General features: G+C 39.6%; 2 protein-coding genes across 2 annotated transcripts in view; both read left to right on the top strand.

The window, feature by feature from the left end:
- Positions 1 to 511: 511 nt before the first annotated feature.
- Positions 512 to 4842, top strand: LOC120487032 (dynein regulatory complex subunit 2-like). The gene is made up of 8 exons (XM_039683202.2): positions 512 to 1682; positions 1811 to 1981; positions 2087 to 2256; positions 2558 to 2696; positions 3267 to 3461; positions 3568 to 3777; positions 4243 to 4395; positions 4550 to 4842. Exons 1-8 carry the CDS (start codon positions 1467 to 1469, stop codon positions 4709 to 4711), a joined length of 1416 nt encoding a protein of 471 aa, XP_039539136.2. The 5' UTR covers positions 512 to 1466; the 3' UTR covers positions 4712 to 4842.
- The window catches only part of LOC148977630 (uncharacterized), a 30185-nt gene continuing 19580 nt past the window's right edge, over positions 4801 to 15405 (top strand). The window contains exons 1-3 of the mRNA XM_089134598.1: positions 4801 to 4826; positions 5324 to 5504; positions 5543 to 6017. Of these exons, the coding sequence (XP_088990724.1) occupies positions 4801 to 4826; positions 5324 to 5504; positions 5543 to 6017 (682 nt within the window). The remainder of the gene's footprint in view (positions 4827 to 5323; positions 5505 to 5542; positions 6018 to 15405) is intronic.

Genomic DNA, 15405 nt, shown 5'->3' on the forward strand with positions numbered 1-15405 from the left:
GTATTGTTTTCATTATTTCTCCTATGTGCAATTTGTATATTGTTGTAATTTAATTGTATTTTTGATACCTTGGCATTAATAAAAATAAAAATAAACTTCCCAGGATCCTCTTGTTTCCACACCTGATCTCAGTCCCTCAATCATCCACCTGTTCATCGTCTTTATCATCTGTGTCACCTGTCTTCACCTCGTTAGTGTTCATAATGTTAGTTCATAATGTTCATAGTGTTCGGAGTATAAAGTCAAATATTTCAACGCAGGCATTCAGTCAAATATAATTAGCTTATGCATGTTACGGAGCCAATAACACAGGCCATTTGATGATAAAATGGTGAAACAATTTTGTATTTTATTTTGATACATTTGATGATCAAGTATTTGTCATTTGTAGCAAAATATTTTTTGATGTATTTGTGGTTATTTCTGACTCTGAGGAGGGGTATATCAATCTGGAGGGAAATTGGTCAGCGCAGGGAATGCTGAGTTTTCTTTTTCTGGTTTGATCGACAAAACAGCTGTTAGAGGGCTTTTATTTTGATATTATACATTAGACAGTCACAGTACTGACATTGTGCGAGTGACAATATTATTATCTGAGTCGGATCCGAACCTTCATGTTATCAGACGTTATTTTTTAGCATTTGTATTATTTCATATTTATTTACTTTTTATGTCATTGTTTGTGTATTTCTATTCCTTATTGACATACTCAACGCGCCAAATTGTAGGCGTATTCTTTATAGGCTAACGTTAATGGTTTTCCAAGGCAAAACATTTATCATGATCACGGGAGACACGAGCAACGGAAGTTAAAGTAAGATCAGTCGGAATCAGAGCTCGTCTCGATGTAATAGAAAAGCTCAACAAGACGTCGTCGGTGAGAGAAAGTCAGTAAACTGAATTATTGTTGGACTCAACCTTCATCGTATAACGTGACAGAATAATACATTAACGTTATATGCTTTGGGTTAGTTAGTTAGTTAGTTAGGGCCGTGCAGAAACTTGTGGTTGATGCTTTACAGTTTAGTGACGCAAAATATATAGGCTATGTATTATTACTACAAGTAGCCTTATCTACATTCCTCTCATGGTCTTATTGTGCTGACAGGTCATTCTCTCTTAAAGTTTTTAAATCAAAACAATAACCTTGAATTTCTGCGGCTCTGACGCACTGCTGCTGCCGGACGTCATCGGAATGCATTCTATTCGACACGTCACAGTACTAGACGCTGCAAACCTCTACTGAAACTCGTGACTTGTTGTCTTCAGTCTACAGCTGTTGATTAGAGTGCAGTTTCATAGTCTGTTAGTGTGCAGTTTTATAGTCTACAGCTATTGATTAGTGTGCAATTTTATATCTGTTTGGGTCTGTTTTTGAACAGTTGAATTGCACATTACAGCTGTGTACGGTTTCAGATCATAAAATTTGACCTGTCGGATTTTGGATCAACGTACTATTTTCCATCATGACTAGCAAAACATTTCGCACGCTCAGGCCCCTGGAACGTAAGAGTGGTTCGGACATGCCTACACTGCAACCTCAACCACCATGTAAACTGCGGCCTCAACCACCGTCTAAACTGCGACCTCAACCACCGTCTGCAGTGCGACCTCAGCCACTTCCTAGACTGAGACAACGACCAGCGCCTCAACAACGCCCAGAAGAAATTGAGATGAAGAGGGTAAGTAAGAAGTCTATCATAGGATTCACTGTGTTTTTTCAACCATCATCGGTCATTATTAACACTAAGCTTGCGTTCATATGTTGAGCATTGTATTAAGGTGTTTTCTTATTCTTATGTATCAACAGGAGATCACTCGCAGTTTCCGTAACACAATTGTGCTGAGAGAAAGGTCCCGGATGTCCAGCCGAGGGCAGTGTGTCAAGCTCCCTCCTATCCCCGGCTCTTCCCGAGATGACAGCTCAAACCTCAGCCAGAGCTTTGAGAGAGCCGAAAGAGTCCAAGACAACCTCATTAAGGTGACTACATATAACATATATATATATATATACTTGACTCTCAGTTTTACTTCTATAACTTTCATTACAGAGCCTTGGAGTAACAAATGTGTGTGTGTTTTACAGAGCATGGTGGATGAGCTGTCGAAGATGGAGCGGCGGTCAGAGCTGTCACGCACTTCTCATCAGCAGAGCATGGACAGTCTGTTAAAGCGTCATGTGCTTCGGCTGGAAAAACAAGCACTCGACTTCAACAACAAACTCGAAGAACTTCGCTCAGAGTATGATACTGAAAGGTAACACACACAAACAATCACACAAAAGTAGTGTTTTGTTTTCAAGGGCTGGCCAGTTTACCAGTTCCTGACAATTTAAATCGGATCATTCTTTTTAGGATATACCTTTTAACTTTAGAAAATGCTGAATAGACAATGATGTTTACACTGTTTTCCCACCAAAAGTGATGTCATGAACAGGATTACACACAAAAAACAGTATTATATTCTATACAAAATATCTAAATGGGGACATGAAAATGCACTGCGAAGGATTGAGCCAATGTAGTAACATCTGTGTGTTATTTCTTTTCATTTCCAGGGAGCGGATTCATTCACAGAGCGAGCAGGAGAGTGCGTATTTGAAGGATGTAACGTTTTTCATGGAAAAGCACAACGCTAAGATTTACCCTGAGGCGAGACGTGACTACGAGAACAGTTGCAAACAAATCAGAAAAAAGGTACTGGTTTTATTATGTTTATATTTATTCATTTGGCAGATGCTGTTATCCAAAATGACTTAGTAATGAGGAACATCACTAGCAATTTGTCATAGTGCCATATTTATGGGTTTAGTAAAAACTAGAATTAGTCAACAAGCTAGAGCAAAGGAAAAATACAAAAAAAAAGAAGAAAAAGAGAATAGAGTTCAAGTAAATGTCTTGGTTTGCAAAATCATAATTATTGGATTAACCTAAAATATGCAGTGCAATTCAAATATAAATAAATCATGGATTACAAAAATACTGATTACACAAATATACAAATGTATGTAGGAGTTTACAAGTGTACACTAGTAGTACTTATCAAAAGTTTGGAAGAATAAAGATTTATTTCTCTTTAAAGTCTTTAATGATCACCAATGGAGTTGAGCTAAGGGAGCACAATGACCAAGTCGGCCAGACAGAGTTTAGAGTTTTGGAAATGTGACTACAGATTGGACAAAAGGATGTTAGCAGTTGGGGAAATAAAACATAATCATAAATCAAAAACATAATCTTAATAATATGTTGTCTGTTTTATTTCTGCAGCACAAAGCCGAATATGAAACAGTGGAAACACAGATGAAAGAGGTCATTGAAGAACTGAGGGAATACAAGCCGACGAGATCTCAATTCTGGAAGTTTAATGATGTTTCATACGAAAAAAAGAAAGAAGAATATGACTCTCTGCTTCTCGAGTTTAAAGAGGTGGAGGTAGATAAACAGTGCATTCAGGAATTGGAGGTTAGGCAAAAATTCATTTGTTTCTGTCTAATTTGGACAATCATTTTTCTTCCAATTGTGATATTTCATTATTTTGCCGATTTTAATGCAATTTAAACTTTTGCAGGAGTCCATCTCAGATCTGGAATGTGAGCTGATGTCTGGTGAATGCCAAGAAACAGTTCAACTTCGTTCAGACTGTGTCAAGCGCGTCCAGGATATTCAACGCTTCAGAGACCAGATCAAGGAGATCCAAACCACTCGGACAAATCTGGCCACTAAACCTGTCATTCAGTTCAAAAATATTACTGAAAAACTACAGGAGACAACAGCTATGGTAAGTTGATTACACCCACATTTAATATATACACTCATATTTTATTGAATTTTTTTTACAATTTTCCAAAGTGCTTTATGCCTTCAAGTAATAGTTATGTTTTGTTGATCCTGCAACAACATTTCTGTCCAAAAACCTCTAAATCTAAACCTAACCCTAACCATAACTTCTCAAATCAGAGGGAAATGACGGGTAAATAGGAATGGTGTCCCAGACAGCAACTGCCCAGATCCGGGCCACATCTGATACTTGTGGGTTTAACTCGTACCAGATTTGGGCCAGGTCTGGGCCGACACTGTGTTGCTGTCTGCGGTAGAAACCCCTAATCATTGTTATAACAGGGACAACAGGGATGCATTTTGTATATTTATTGGAAGTAGAGATTATGTCATTCCGGAACTAAGTGAATTAATTTTAGCAATACTCTCAATATCCAGTCACTCACCCATTCTGTCTCTTCCATAGGGGGAAAGGTTATTGCGTTACTCTAAGCTGTGCAGTAAGATGGAGACGAAGTACGAGAAGGTTCTGCCCTTCTACAAGTCATCGTTGAGTGAAGAAGAGCTGAGTCAGGTGAAAGCCAATGCCATGAAGTCGGCGGATGAGGAACTCACTCAGGTTTGTTAAAATTCAGATATTTCATGCAGTTTCATTACTTTGATTTGATGTTTCCTAGCATTTCTTTTGCACTATTCTAGTCATCTGTTAAATTCAATATATAATGTGTGTTGTCTTTTGACTTATCTCTCCTTGTCCTATTCTCTCCCCACAGCTAACACATGACAATGCTTCTTTTGAGAAGTTTTGGCAGCGTCACAACAAGGTGAAGCTCGACAGTTTGTGTCTGAAGCGAGAGAAAGAGCTTCAGTTAGAGGAGAACCAACGACTGAGGAGCTGTCTGGAGCAGTACCTGGGTGAAGGTTTCGATCTCTGATGAGAGTTTTCAACAACAAAAGCTTCCGGTTGTGTCTTCTTCAACTCTACATACCCCCGCTGCCACTAAGAGACGCGATCAAAAGCGTGATGTGGTCCAAAAATCAGCGAATATTGTACCGTAATGGATGGCTGGAGTCAAGCAAAGAAGGACCCAAAAGCAAACTTTAATATAACTTAATCAAAACTCAACACACAAAACAACAACAACACAGAAAAAACAGTCGGTCTGTCCCCGAGCCAATGTGTGTGTCTGCCCCCGAGCCAGTGTGTGTGTCTGTCCCCGAGCCAGTGTGTGTGTCTGCCCCCGAAGCAGTGTGTGTGTCGGCACCTGAGGCAGTGTGTGTGTCTACCCCCAAGCCAGTGTGTGTGTCTGCCGCTGAACCAGTGTGTTCGGGGGCAGACACACACACTGGTTCGGGCGCAGACACATACACTGGCTCGGGGGACGACACACACACTGGCTCGGGGGACGACACACACACTGGCTCGGGGGCCGACACACACACTGGTTCGGGGGCAGACACACACAATAGTTCGGGGCAAACACACACTGGTTCGGGGCAAACACACACTAGTTCGGCGGCAGACACACACACTGGTTCGGGGGCAGACACACACACTGGTTCGGGGGCAGACACACACACACTAGTTCGGGGCAAACACACACACTGGTTCGGGGGCAGACACACACACTGGTTCGGGGGCAGACACACACACTGGTTCGGGGGCAGACACACACACTGGTTCGGGGGCAGACACACACACTGGTTCGGGGGCAGACACACACACTGGTTCGGGGGCAGACACACACACTGGTTCGGGGGGGCAGACACACACACTGGTTCGGGGGCAGACACACACACTGGTTCGGGGGCAGACACACACACTGGTTCGGGGGCAGACACACACACTGGTTCGGGGGCAGACACACACACTGGTTCGGGGGCAGACACACACACTAGCTCGGGGGCAGACACACACACTGGCTCGGGGGCAGACACACACACTAGCTCGGGGGCAGACACACACACTAGCTCGGGGGCAGACACGCACATTAGCTCGGGGGCAGACACGCACACTAGCTCGGGGGCAGACACACACACTAGCTCGGGGGCAGACACACACACTAGCTCGGAGGCAGACACACACACTGGTTCGGGGGCAGACACACACACTAGCTCGGGGGCAGACACACACACTAGCTCGGGGGCAGACACACACACTGGCTCGGGGGCAGACACACACACTGGCTCGGGGGCAGACACACACACTGGTTCGGGGGCAGACACACACACTGGCTCGGGGCAGACACACACACTGGCTCGGGGGCAGACACACACACTGGCTCGGGGGCAGACACACACACTGGCTCGGGGGCAGACACACACACTGGCTCGGGGGCAGACTACTGTAACATGTTTTTTTTCTGTAACAAGTGCCATTTTCGTGGCCGCAACATGTATATACATATAGAGAAATTCATATTTTTGAATAAAAATCTTAAAAAGAATAAAAAAAAAAAAGAAACGGAGACATTGTGGCTTGATTTATTTTATAAATTTTTCATGACTAAAATAACATTATGCAATGTGAAGAGACTACAGGTTACAAGCTTCATATTTTAGAAAACCACTAGGTGTCGCCATGGAGACGGGTGTCGGATTGATTCGAAGCGTCGAAACAAAATGGCACATTTGCTTCAACTGTTTCATAGCTTCATTAAAGAGTCATGAAACCACATGCATATAAATGTCCTGACCAACAACATTAAAGGGTCATGAAACCCCCCTCTTTCAGCTCAAGTCTAGCTCAAAATCTTTTTGAAAAATGCAACTTAAACGGGCGTGGCTAGCTGTGAGAAGAAGGGAGGGAGTGTGTGTGGTATGGCCATCACGTCAATGTCCCATCCATGCATATCGACTGTCACTAAGAAGCAATGGTAAAACGTAAGGAGATGCTAGATTTTTATATATCCACAAGTTTCCTACGCCCCATGAGGCCTTGCGTCAAAAGTGGGCGCGACTTCCGGTTGGAAGTAAACAAAGCGCGATTTGACATGCTTGACACTCGTTCATTCAACAGTTGACAGTCATTCAAGTTATAGCGATCCAAACTAGCTAACGATGTGGGAACACAACCTCAACGAAATTCAAAAGGGTGAAATAACAGTACCTTTACCGTCCGCAGTAGTTGATTGGGAGTATTATAATAACATTAATAATCAATACTCATCAAGACAAGGCATGGTGACAGACAGTTGTGCGAGCTGACAAACAATTAAAATAAAAAAATACACTTAGTCATTGTGCTTTGGAGTTTATTCAAAATTATAAATGAATGTGCTACTTGAATACATTACTGGCACATTTGGTATTCTGTCAACACAGGCTTTGATCCTGAGTTTAGGTGTAACATCAGTAGCGAACAGTATCACATGCTGATAGAGTTTATAGAATATTAAGAATTTAAACAAATGTACACAGGAAGATTCGTCGTCTTTTGGGAGGTGATGGAAACTACAGTTGTTGGCAGGATCAGAGACGGGCTCTGCAGGATCACTCAGATTTCGTTTTCAGCTTATGTTCAAAACAATCACGTTTAGTTTAGTCCGGTTATACATACAACCGCGAACAGCACATGTTGTCCCTGAGCTCCGTAACGACATCTCTCATAAAGATTTGCGTCTTTAAATAGTAAAATAATTCTCCGAAAAACAGCTAGCCTCTTCGCTAACTAACACACAAAATAACATTGGAATGCTACTTCCGCCGTGTCACCGGAAGTTTCACCCACTTTATTTTTTACAGGAGCGCCCCTCGGAAACTTGTGGATAACTGGCAAAGTAAAAGTCTTATGAAATACACTGACACTTTATTATTGTCCTTTCAAAAGTAACTGAATGTCCTGCTACATATATTAGCCTACAGTAATCGTAATTCTATTTAAAACATATTAATGTAGGCTACATGTATAATTATAATGTCATTATAAAATATATAGTGGTTTATATAAACACTATAAATACATTTCAGAAAAAAATTATTAATTTTCCGCTTAAAAAAATCATTCCGTGCTTCAGCAAATGGCCTAGCTATAAAGCGTGCATGGCAAAGAGACTGTGAACAACAGGAGGATGTCACCGACTGGGGAAGAGTATGGCAGAACATTTTCACTTCATCTAGGAATCCCAATCACCAAATGATTCACTATAACTTCTGTCACAGAACTTATTGGACCCAACTGAAAACACATCGTATTGACTCCTCCTTCAATCCTTTTTGCGATAAATGTCCTGACCAACAACTTGGTTCCTTTTTCCATATGATGTGGGAATGTGAAAAGGTTAAACAATTTTTGGTCTGAGGTATGTGGTATCTTATCGAAAATCATTGAATATCCGATTCCGGTGATACCCTCTGTATTATTGCTGAATGATGACTCTGAGTTTGACTTCTCTAAGCAGCAAAAAATTGTCTACCTGGCCGGCTTAACGTCTGCAAAAAAACTCTTAGCTCAACACTGGCTCCCACCACATACCTTGGATATATTCAAGTGGTTGTTTCAACTTTAGGACATTATAATGTTAGAAATATCCACAGCTCGGGTGAACTTGGCTCAAATCTCAACACTAAAAATTTGCACAACAGCCGCTGATAAGGTCTCCAAGTATATTGCGCAAAGCAATGTTCAGGACTCAGTTTGAACACTTTATCCCATTTCGCTTATTTTTTTATTTTTTTAAATGTTTTATATTTCCTGTGACTGTTTTTTTGTTGACTTATCTGTCCATTTTGTACCCCATTATAAAGAGACCGCGGGGTGGGTGGGAGGGATTGGTAGATAGGTTGTTGTTTGTTCTGTTTCTTTTTGGTGTGTTTATTGTCAAAATTTAAAATCTAATAAAAAATTATTTTTTTTAAAATCATTCCGTGCATAGTCTACGCGCCCTCTGAACCCTCATAATAAAGGCTCTGCGGAGGTGGATGACTTCTCATTTTAGACACACACACACACACACACACACACACATCTGAAGGGATAGAAAGTCCTCGGGATGCTGCATCACTCGCAAGACGCACTTGGATTAGTTGTCAACAAGGCGAAGTCCCCATTCTCCACTTCTCGCAGCTCTCTCGAGAAAATGTTCGCGGCACACACTATAACTTAGTTTTGATCATGTTTAGATGTGTCCGTGGTTGATGGCAAACCAAACGTCCAGAGCCAGAGTCTAGCCCGGGCAGCATCGCGGGGAACATATTCAACGCACTTGGACTTTGCACCATGAAAACAAATACTTGCGTCCCATGATTGCCTCTCTCATCTACTACTCGATATCACAGTTTGTTTGACATGTCTGTCGTTGGAAAGATCCACGTGGTGTCATGAATAATTAAGAGGCCGTGTCTTCTCATTGGATAAGAAAACTCAGTCTCATTAATAATTATGAGACACCGATGAGTCATCAACGCACTGTGCAGTGCATGGCCACGTGACGTCACCCGCTACGATGAAGATTTTAAACCCGGAAGACGAAAAAAGTGGAAAAAAACTCAAATTTAACCATTTTAACCTTATTATTAAATCTAACAGATGCTAACATTGTCTTCAATGGTGTTCAACACACATACCTCTGTTAAAATCTCAGAAAATTTGGTTTGGGGTTTCATGACCGTTTAAGCCTCGATCTGCCCATCACTATGGTCTAGTATTCTGTAATGAATGGCTGGAGGGCAAGCAGGTAAGGACCCAAAAGCAAACTTTAATATAATTTAATCAAAACTCAAAACACAAAACAAAGGCATGGAACAGGAACAGGAACAACGACAGGCAACCTGGACAAGAAACATACAATACTAGACAAAGACACCCGCTGTGTCCGAAATCTCCCATTACTCACTATATAGTGGACTATATAGTGAGCTCGCCATTTTGTAGTGCTGTCCGAATGTATAGTGATGATTATTATACCCTATATAGTCCAATCAATGTATCCCAGAATGCATTTTGAAAAGTAGTGTACAACCGATGGTCACTAACCTAAGCCCAACATACCATCATGCATTGCACTGATCGTAAAAATAAGTTATAATCATGTGTGGAGTAGCGCATTATAACAAAAATGCCTCTGCAATGATCTCAGTATATTTTTTTTAATTAAATTTAGCATTTTAGGACACTTCTTCAAATCATTATCCTTTTCTTACAACTTAATATTGACCCGTCAATTTCATTTCCTCAAGATGTAGCCAGATCATTAAAGATTGTCCTTTACATCTGGAAAACGGGTCGATGCATTTTAGAATGAAAGGTGAAGTTGAAAATAGACTTCATTTTTGAATTATTTGAAGTCCTTTAATCAGGGGCGGAGTGGGACCAAAAAATCTACCGGGAAATTTCGTAGACCACCGGCCCTCGTCGCCGGCACGATTAGCCAATAGCATTTACAGTTTTACTGATTTAAAGGGAACTTTGTTGTACTAGTATAATGGAGTAAAGTTCATAGTTCATATGGATGAAGGCCTGTTGTGTTGTGTTCTGTCTTTTGGTTTGTGATACTGGCAGCTATTGTGAAACTCACCTTCGTCATGTACTTTTTGCCGCAGTTCTTCTGGTCTTAGTCTCTGTTTTTTTCTGTTTCTTCATATAATTTCAGATGCACTCGATGATGGTGAGATCCGACCTGAGCATTGGCTGTTGTCAGAATCCTTGTGCATTCAAAAATTCACTGGATTATTACAATTAATGTCTGGAAATGTAAACTGATATTTCCTACTGAGACACTACAACAAAATATATAAATAACTGGCTTAAAACCATTTGTTTGAGGCGAAAATACTAGTGTGTCTAAGACTTCTGCACAGTACTGTAGATATTAGGAAATAAATGCATATGACATTATTATCAGGATTAAACAAAATCCCCCTTTTATTGTGGAGGTTTTTTCCTTGTGAAATCACATTTTTAATCAATATTTGTAACGTTAAGTGACGTCACTGATTACAGCGCGTTATTTTAGGCTAAATAAATTAGCTTACTTCCAATCACCCATTGACAAATGACCAGCAAAACAATACTATCAAAAATTGTTATCTACACAGAAATGTGGTTAAAACCCCAAACTTATATAAAACAAGAGCTTCAGATAGTGTAGCTAACTTCAACTTACCTCTTCTGAAAACTGTTGAGATGCTAACGGACTATTCGAAGACACAAAACCATTTCTATAAGGTAAATATTCAAGAGAGGCTTATCAATTACATAAGAAAGGTGTCAGGAACGTTTGTATGTATTATATGTGTGATTATGTTAACTTAACTTACCTGAAAGCAGTTAAAAACAGCGAGAGACAGAAGCTAGTTTTGCTGTTTGTCAGTTGATGACGTTTCCTGTTTCCATCTGCTCGCTCGCGGCCTCGCGGGCGCTCCTGTCTTTGACGCGCACGTGCATCAAAACACTTCAAAGGCACAATAAACATTTAGAATTATAACATTTAACATAATTTAAAATGTCATTAATATTAAATCATGACATTAAAACTCTTGTCTAGTTCTATGATATTTGTATCAAACTATTTTACTGAAGCATTTTGGAGAAATGTCACATTATTCGATTTCAGAGGTCCATAAATACCTCATTTCTAATAAGTAGAAAAAACTAATGGACAATTCGTATACGGGACATCCCATACAGTATACACACCTCATATCAAACCATATTACTGAAGCATTTTGGAGAAATGTCAAATTCAACTGCAGTAGCTACCGTTCAACCTGAAGAGGGCAGCACTAAGACGTTTTTTTACACCATTCTCATTGTAGAAATCAAACACTTTATACCCAAATGTTAAAAAAGTTACTCGAATCAATGATCAGCATTTAAAAAGCTCCATTCTTACAGATCATTAACTGAAAACAGTTGGTTTAGTGTTTAGTTACCTTTTAAGTGTCTTCTCTTTAAAATGCTAATTTATTGGGGACAACCTATAGGTGAATTCAGGTAAACTGAGCAATGACAGCGTCGGGTCATTTAGGAGTGCCTAAATCCACTCTGCTTGCTCTTGAATTGTGCTTTTGAAGATTAGACGCAAAAGCACACAATCTTTGGTTGTGTGGATATGTTATCTATAAATGATAAGAAGCGTTTGATTGGGCCATGTAATAAAAAGTCTATTAACCTAATTATTAAACCGCTCTGAATGGAGATTTATACCATAGATTTAGGCTACTGTTTACTCACTTCACAAACTACATATCCCAGAATAAACTGAATCCATTTCCTTCAGGGACTTTTTATAAGATATCTTTACTCGCACCAGCATGTGTGTGTGTGTGTGTGTGTGTGTGTGTGTGTGTGTGTGTGTGTGTGTGTGTGTGTGTGTGAGTGAGTGTGTGGCCTGAGTTCATTACATGTGTAGAAATCGATATACTTTTGGCAATATAATCAGTATTTCTTAGTATTTCAGCCCGCACGATGTTCTTGAGAAGTATGGTGTTTGTGTCATGCATATCAAGTTGATGCTGTGGCTCCCAAACTTCTCAGCTGTGTTCAATCCTCAACACACCCATCTCAGCCGATTTCCACATAACTGCTTGAAAAATGGCTGGTATTCCTTCTCGTTTTCATGTCAAAGGCTCAGAAGCGAAATGTCTTAATGCGTTTTGGTGAAATATGGTTATTTTACATAACAATGACACTTATTACTTTTGATTTAACTGTGTTTTTCCTCTCTGCTGCATGTGTGAGTGTGTGTGAGAGCAGCTTTCACTAGTGGTGTATCTTGAGGCCACAACAGGTCTGCTCTGATAACTCTCTCCAGCTGCTGGGTAATAGTTTCTTCCCTCCCATTAGAGAGGAAAACCTCCAAACAGCAAACAGCTCATCAAAAAGCCACATCACTTACCCACTGCACTGCTAGAACCGCAGACATCATTCATCAGAGGGATTGGAGTGAAGACTCGGCCTAGAGGACACACACTGACGCTCTAATCAACTCTACACGACCACTAATGACCAGAGTTATTCACCTTTACCATTCACACCCGATGGATGGATGGATGGAAGAAAGTCAATTGTGGTGTTTTGACACCCAGATGGATTTTTTTTTTTTTTTTTTTTTGCAATGTACAACATAGAAAAACATAGAAAAGGTTCACAGTGTATAAAGGCAGTGATCAAGTGTTGTAAATTCATTTTCTTTTTTATTGAATAGAGAACCTTCTGGATTAAGAGAATGCATCATCCATGCAACATCAGCGAAAGAAAGCGTATCAGCGAGTGTCCATTAAAGTTCATCTGAGCTCATAGTAAAGATCATAGTTAACAAAATATTTAATAAACCGTATATTTTCATTTCAACGCACTCACTGCCGGACAGAAGGAAAAACAGCTGTCGTACACAAGTTACTTCTTTCATCGTGTTAAATTCGCTGTGGACTTAGCAGGGAAAAATACCCGATTCAATCAACAACAAAAAATCATCCTTTGTGTATAAATATATAATGCCAGCTACAAATATACATACTTATAAATGTACATCCCTTTAGGTTCAATAACACTATTTCATACTGCCATGCTCCAGAGAAGAATAATGAACCAATTAAACACTCTGTCATTATTTACCCATCCTCATGTTGTTTAAAAACTTGCTTTCTTCCGTGGATTGGCAGAATGTGTGAGCCACTCTTTTATGCAGTCTTGATGCTCCACGTTTAAATACATATGCATGAAATTTGAGAGCTTTGAGCAAATACTTTTCAGTCAGTAAATGTAAATCTATTGTGTGGATCCAGAAGACTTGGAATATAGTGTACAAGTCAAATAGACTCCTTTTATGACACTTTTACAACAGCACCTCATTGCAGTACACGAGATCAGTCGGATCCAGATCTGAGGGGTGGAGTTGTAGGTTTAGGAGTGGGTTTAATGGGGCAAAATCCGTTTCCATTGCAGTTTTGCGAAAAAATCCTTTTTCGAATTGCCTGAAAAACCTCCTCATGCGAGCGTAAAAACTTTTTTGCGATAAACGGGAGTTTTTGCGAAATTGACGTGTTTCCATTGAGCGTATTTCGCAATTTCAATCTGCGCAAATTGAAATGTAATGGAAACGCAGCTTGTATGTCTGTGTATGTATATTAGTATGTCTGTCTGTCTGTCTCAGTGTGTCTGTGTACAGTATGTATATCAGTTTGCATCAGTAAATGTCTGTCTCTCAATATGTCTGTCTGTCTCAGTGTGTCTGTGTATGTATATCAGTATGTCTGTCTGTCTGTATCAGTATGTCTGTGTATGTATGTTAGTTTGTCTGTCTGTCTGCATCAGTATGTCTGTGTGAAAATGCCAGTAGCCGCTTTTTACAACCAACAGAACATATAAAACTGAATCAAAAAGTTAAACAAACATCTTTAAGATGTTTTCTTTACATGTGAAATAAAGAAAACAGTTACAAACTGAAACAGGAAGTATTCTGGACCAGTGTTGTTTACATCTTGCAAAATGGTCTTATTAGTATGCCTGTCTGTCTGTATCAGTATACAACTAAACTATACAGTATAGTTTACTGTCTGTAAACTATTCAAATAAAATTGTACTGAATTAAGTGTGTTACACACAAGTGTTACAACTAACAAACTTTAAGTGGTCATTTGTAGCAGAGATGTGTATGTTGCTTGTGTAAAAAAAAAAAAAAAATTAATCTAACCTAATTATTTTTTTTAATTAACTGAGCCAAAACCAAAATGCGATAGGTTGTGCCCCGCTCTCCCCTAATCATTTATTTGAAAAGGAACTATTTGCAGTTTTAAAGAGTTAGTTCACCCCAAAATTAAAAGTATTACTCATCCTCATGTCGTTCCAAACCCATAAAACTTTCGTTCATCTTCAGAACACACGATGAAACACTTTTTTTATGATTTCTGTTCCTCCATTGACCGTCTATACGCAAATACCACTTTCAAGACCCAGAAAGACAGTAAAGACGTCATCCTGCAGCTGTCTTTCACGACACTTCCCAGGATCCTCGGAACTGACGGGCTAAGCGCAGAATTCTACAAACAATTTTCTGAAGAGTTATCCCCTTTTTTGCTTAAGGTTTTTGAAGAAAGTATACAGAATGAGACTCTCCCCCCAACTCTCACTCAAGGATTAATTACTTTAATTCCAAAACCCAAGAAAGATCTACTTTTAATTGACAATTGGCGTCCTGTATCTCTGCTTAACAATGATTATAAAATTTTAGCTCTTTTGTTTGCTAAAAGATTAAAATCTGTTTTGGATTCTGTAATAGATGAGACGCAATCTGGTTTCATGACTAATAGACATATTGTTAATAATATAAGGTTAGTTCTTGATCTTTTAGATTATTCAGAATTGATACAGGAGGACAGCTTTATTCTTTTTTTTAGATTTTTATAAGGCGTTCGATTCTTTAGAGCACCAATTCATTATTAAGTCATTACATAGATTTGGTTTTGGGGAGAAATTTTGCAAAGTAATCAAAACTCTTTACAATAACGGAAGCTGTTCGATTAAATTAAAGAGTGGCACATCCCCAAGGTTTAGTTTGTCTAGAGGAGTCAGACAAGGATGCCCCATTTCCCCCTATTTATTTTTAATTTGTGTGCAGCTACTCTCAACATTCATCTGTGAAAGCGGTATTATCCATATAGCAGATAGAGAAGTTTTTATCAGTCAATT

This window comes from Pimephales promelas, chromosome 8 (assembly GCF_988280905.1).
Source record: "Pimephales promelas chromosome 8, fPimPro1.hap1.1, whole genome shotgun sequence".
NCBI lineage: Eukaryota > Metazoa > Chordata > Actinopteri > Cypriniformes > Leuciscidae > Pimephales > Pimephales promelas.

Excerpts from the sequence above, each read along its gene's own strand:
- LOC120487032 (XM_039683202.2), top strand. The coding sequence starts at position 1,467 with ATGACTAGCAAAACATTTCGCACGCTCAGGCCCCTGGAACGTAAGAGT. Across the intron at positions 2,257-2,557 it reads TCAGAGTATGATACTGAAAG|GGAGCGGATTCATTCACAGA; the intron begins GTAACACACACA and ends TTTCATTTCCAG. Across the intron at positions 3,778-4,242 it reads TACAGGAGACAACAGCTATG|GGGGAAAGGTTATTGCGTTA; the intron begins GTAAGTTGATTA and ends TCTCTTCCATAG.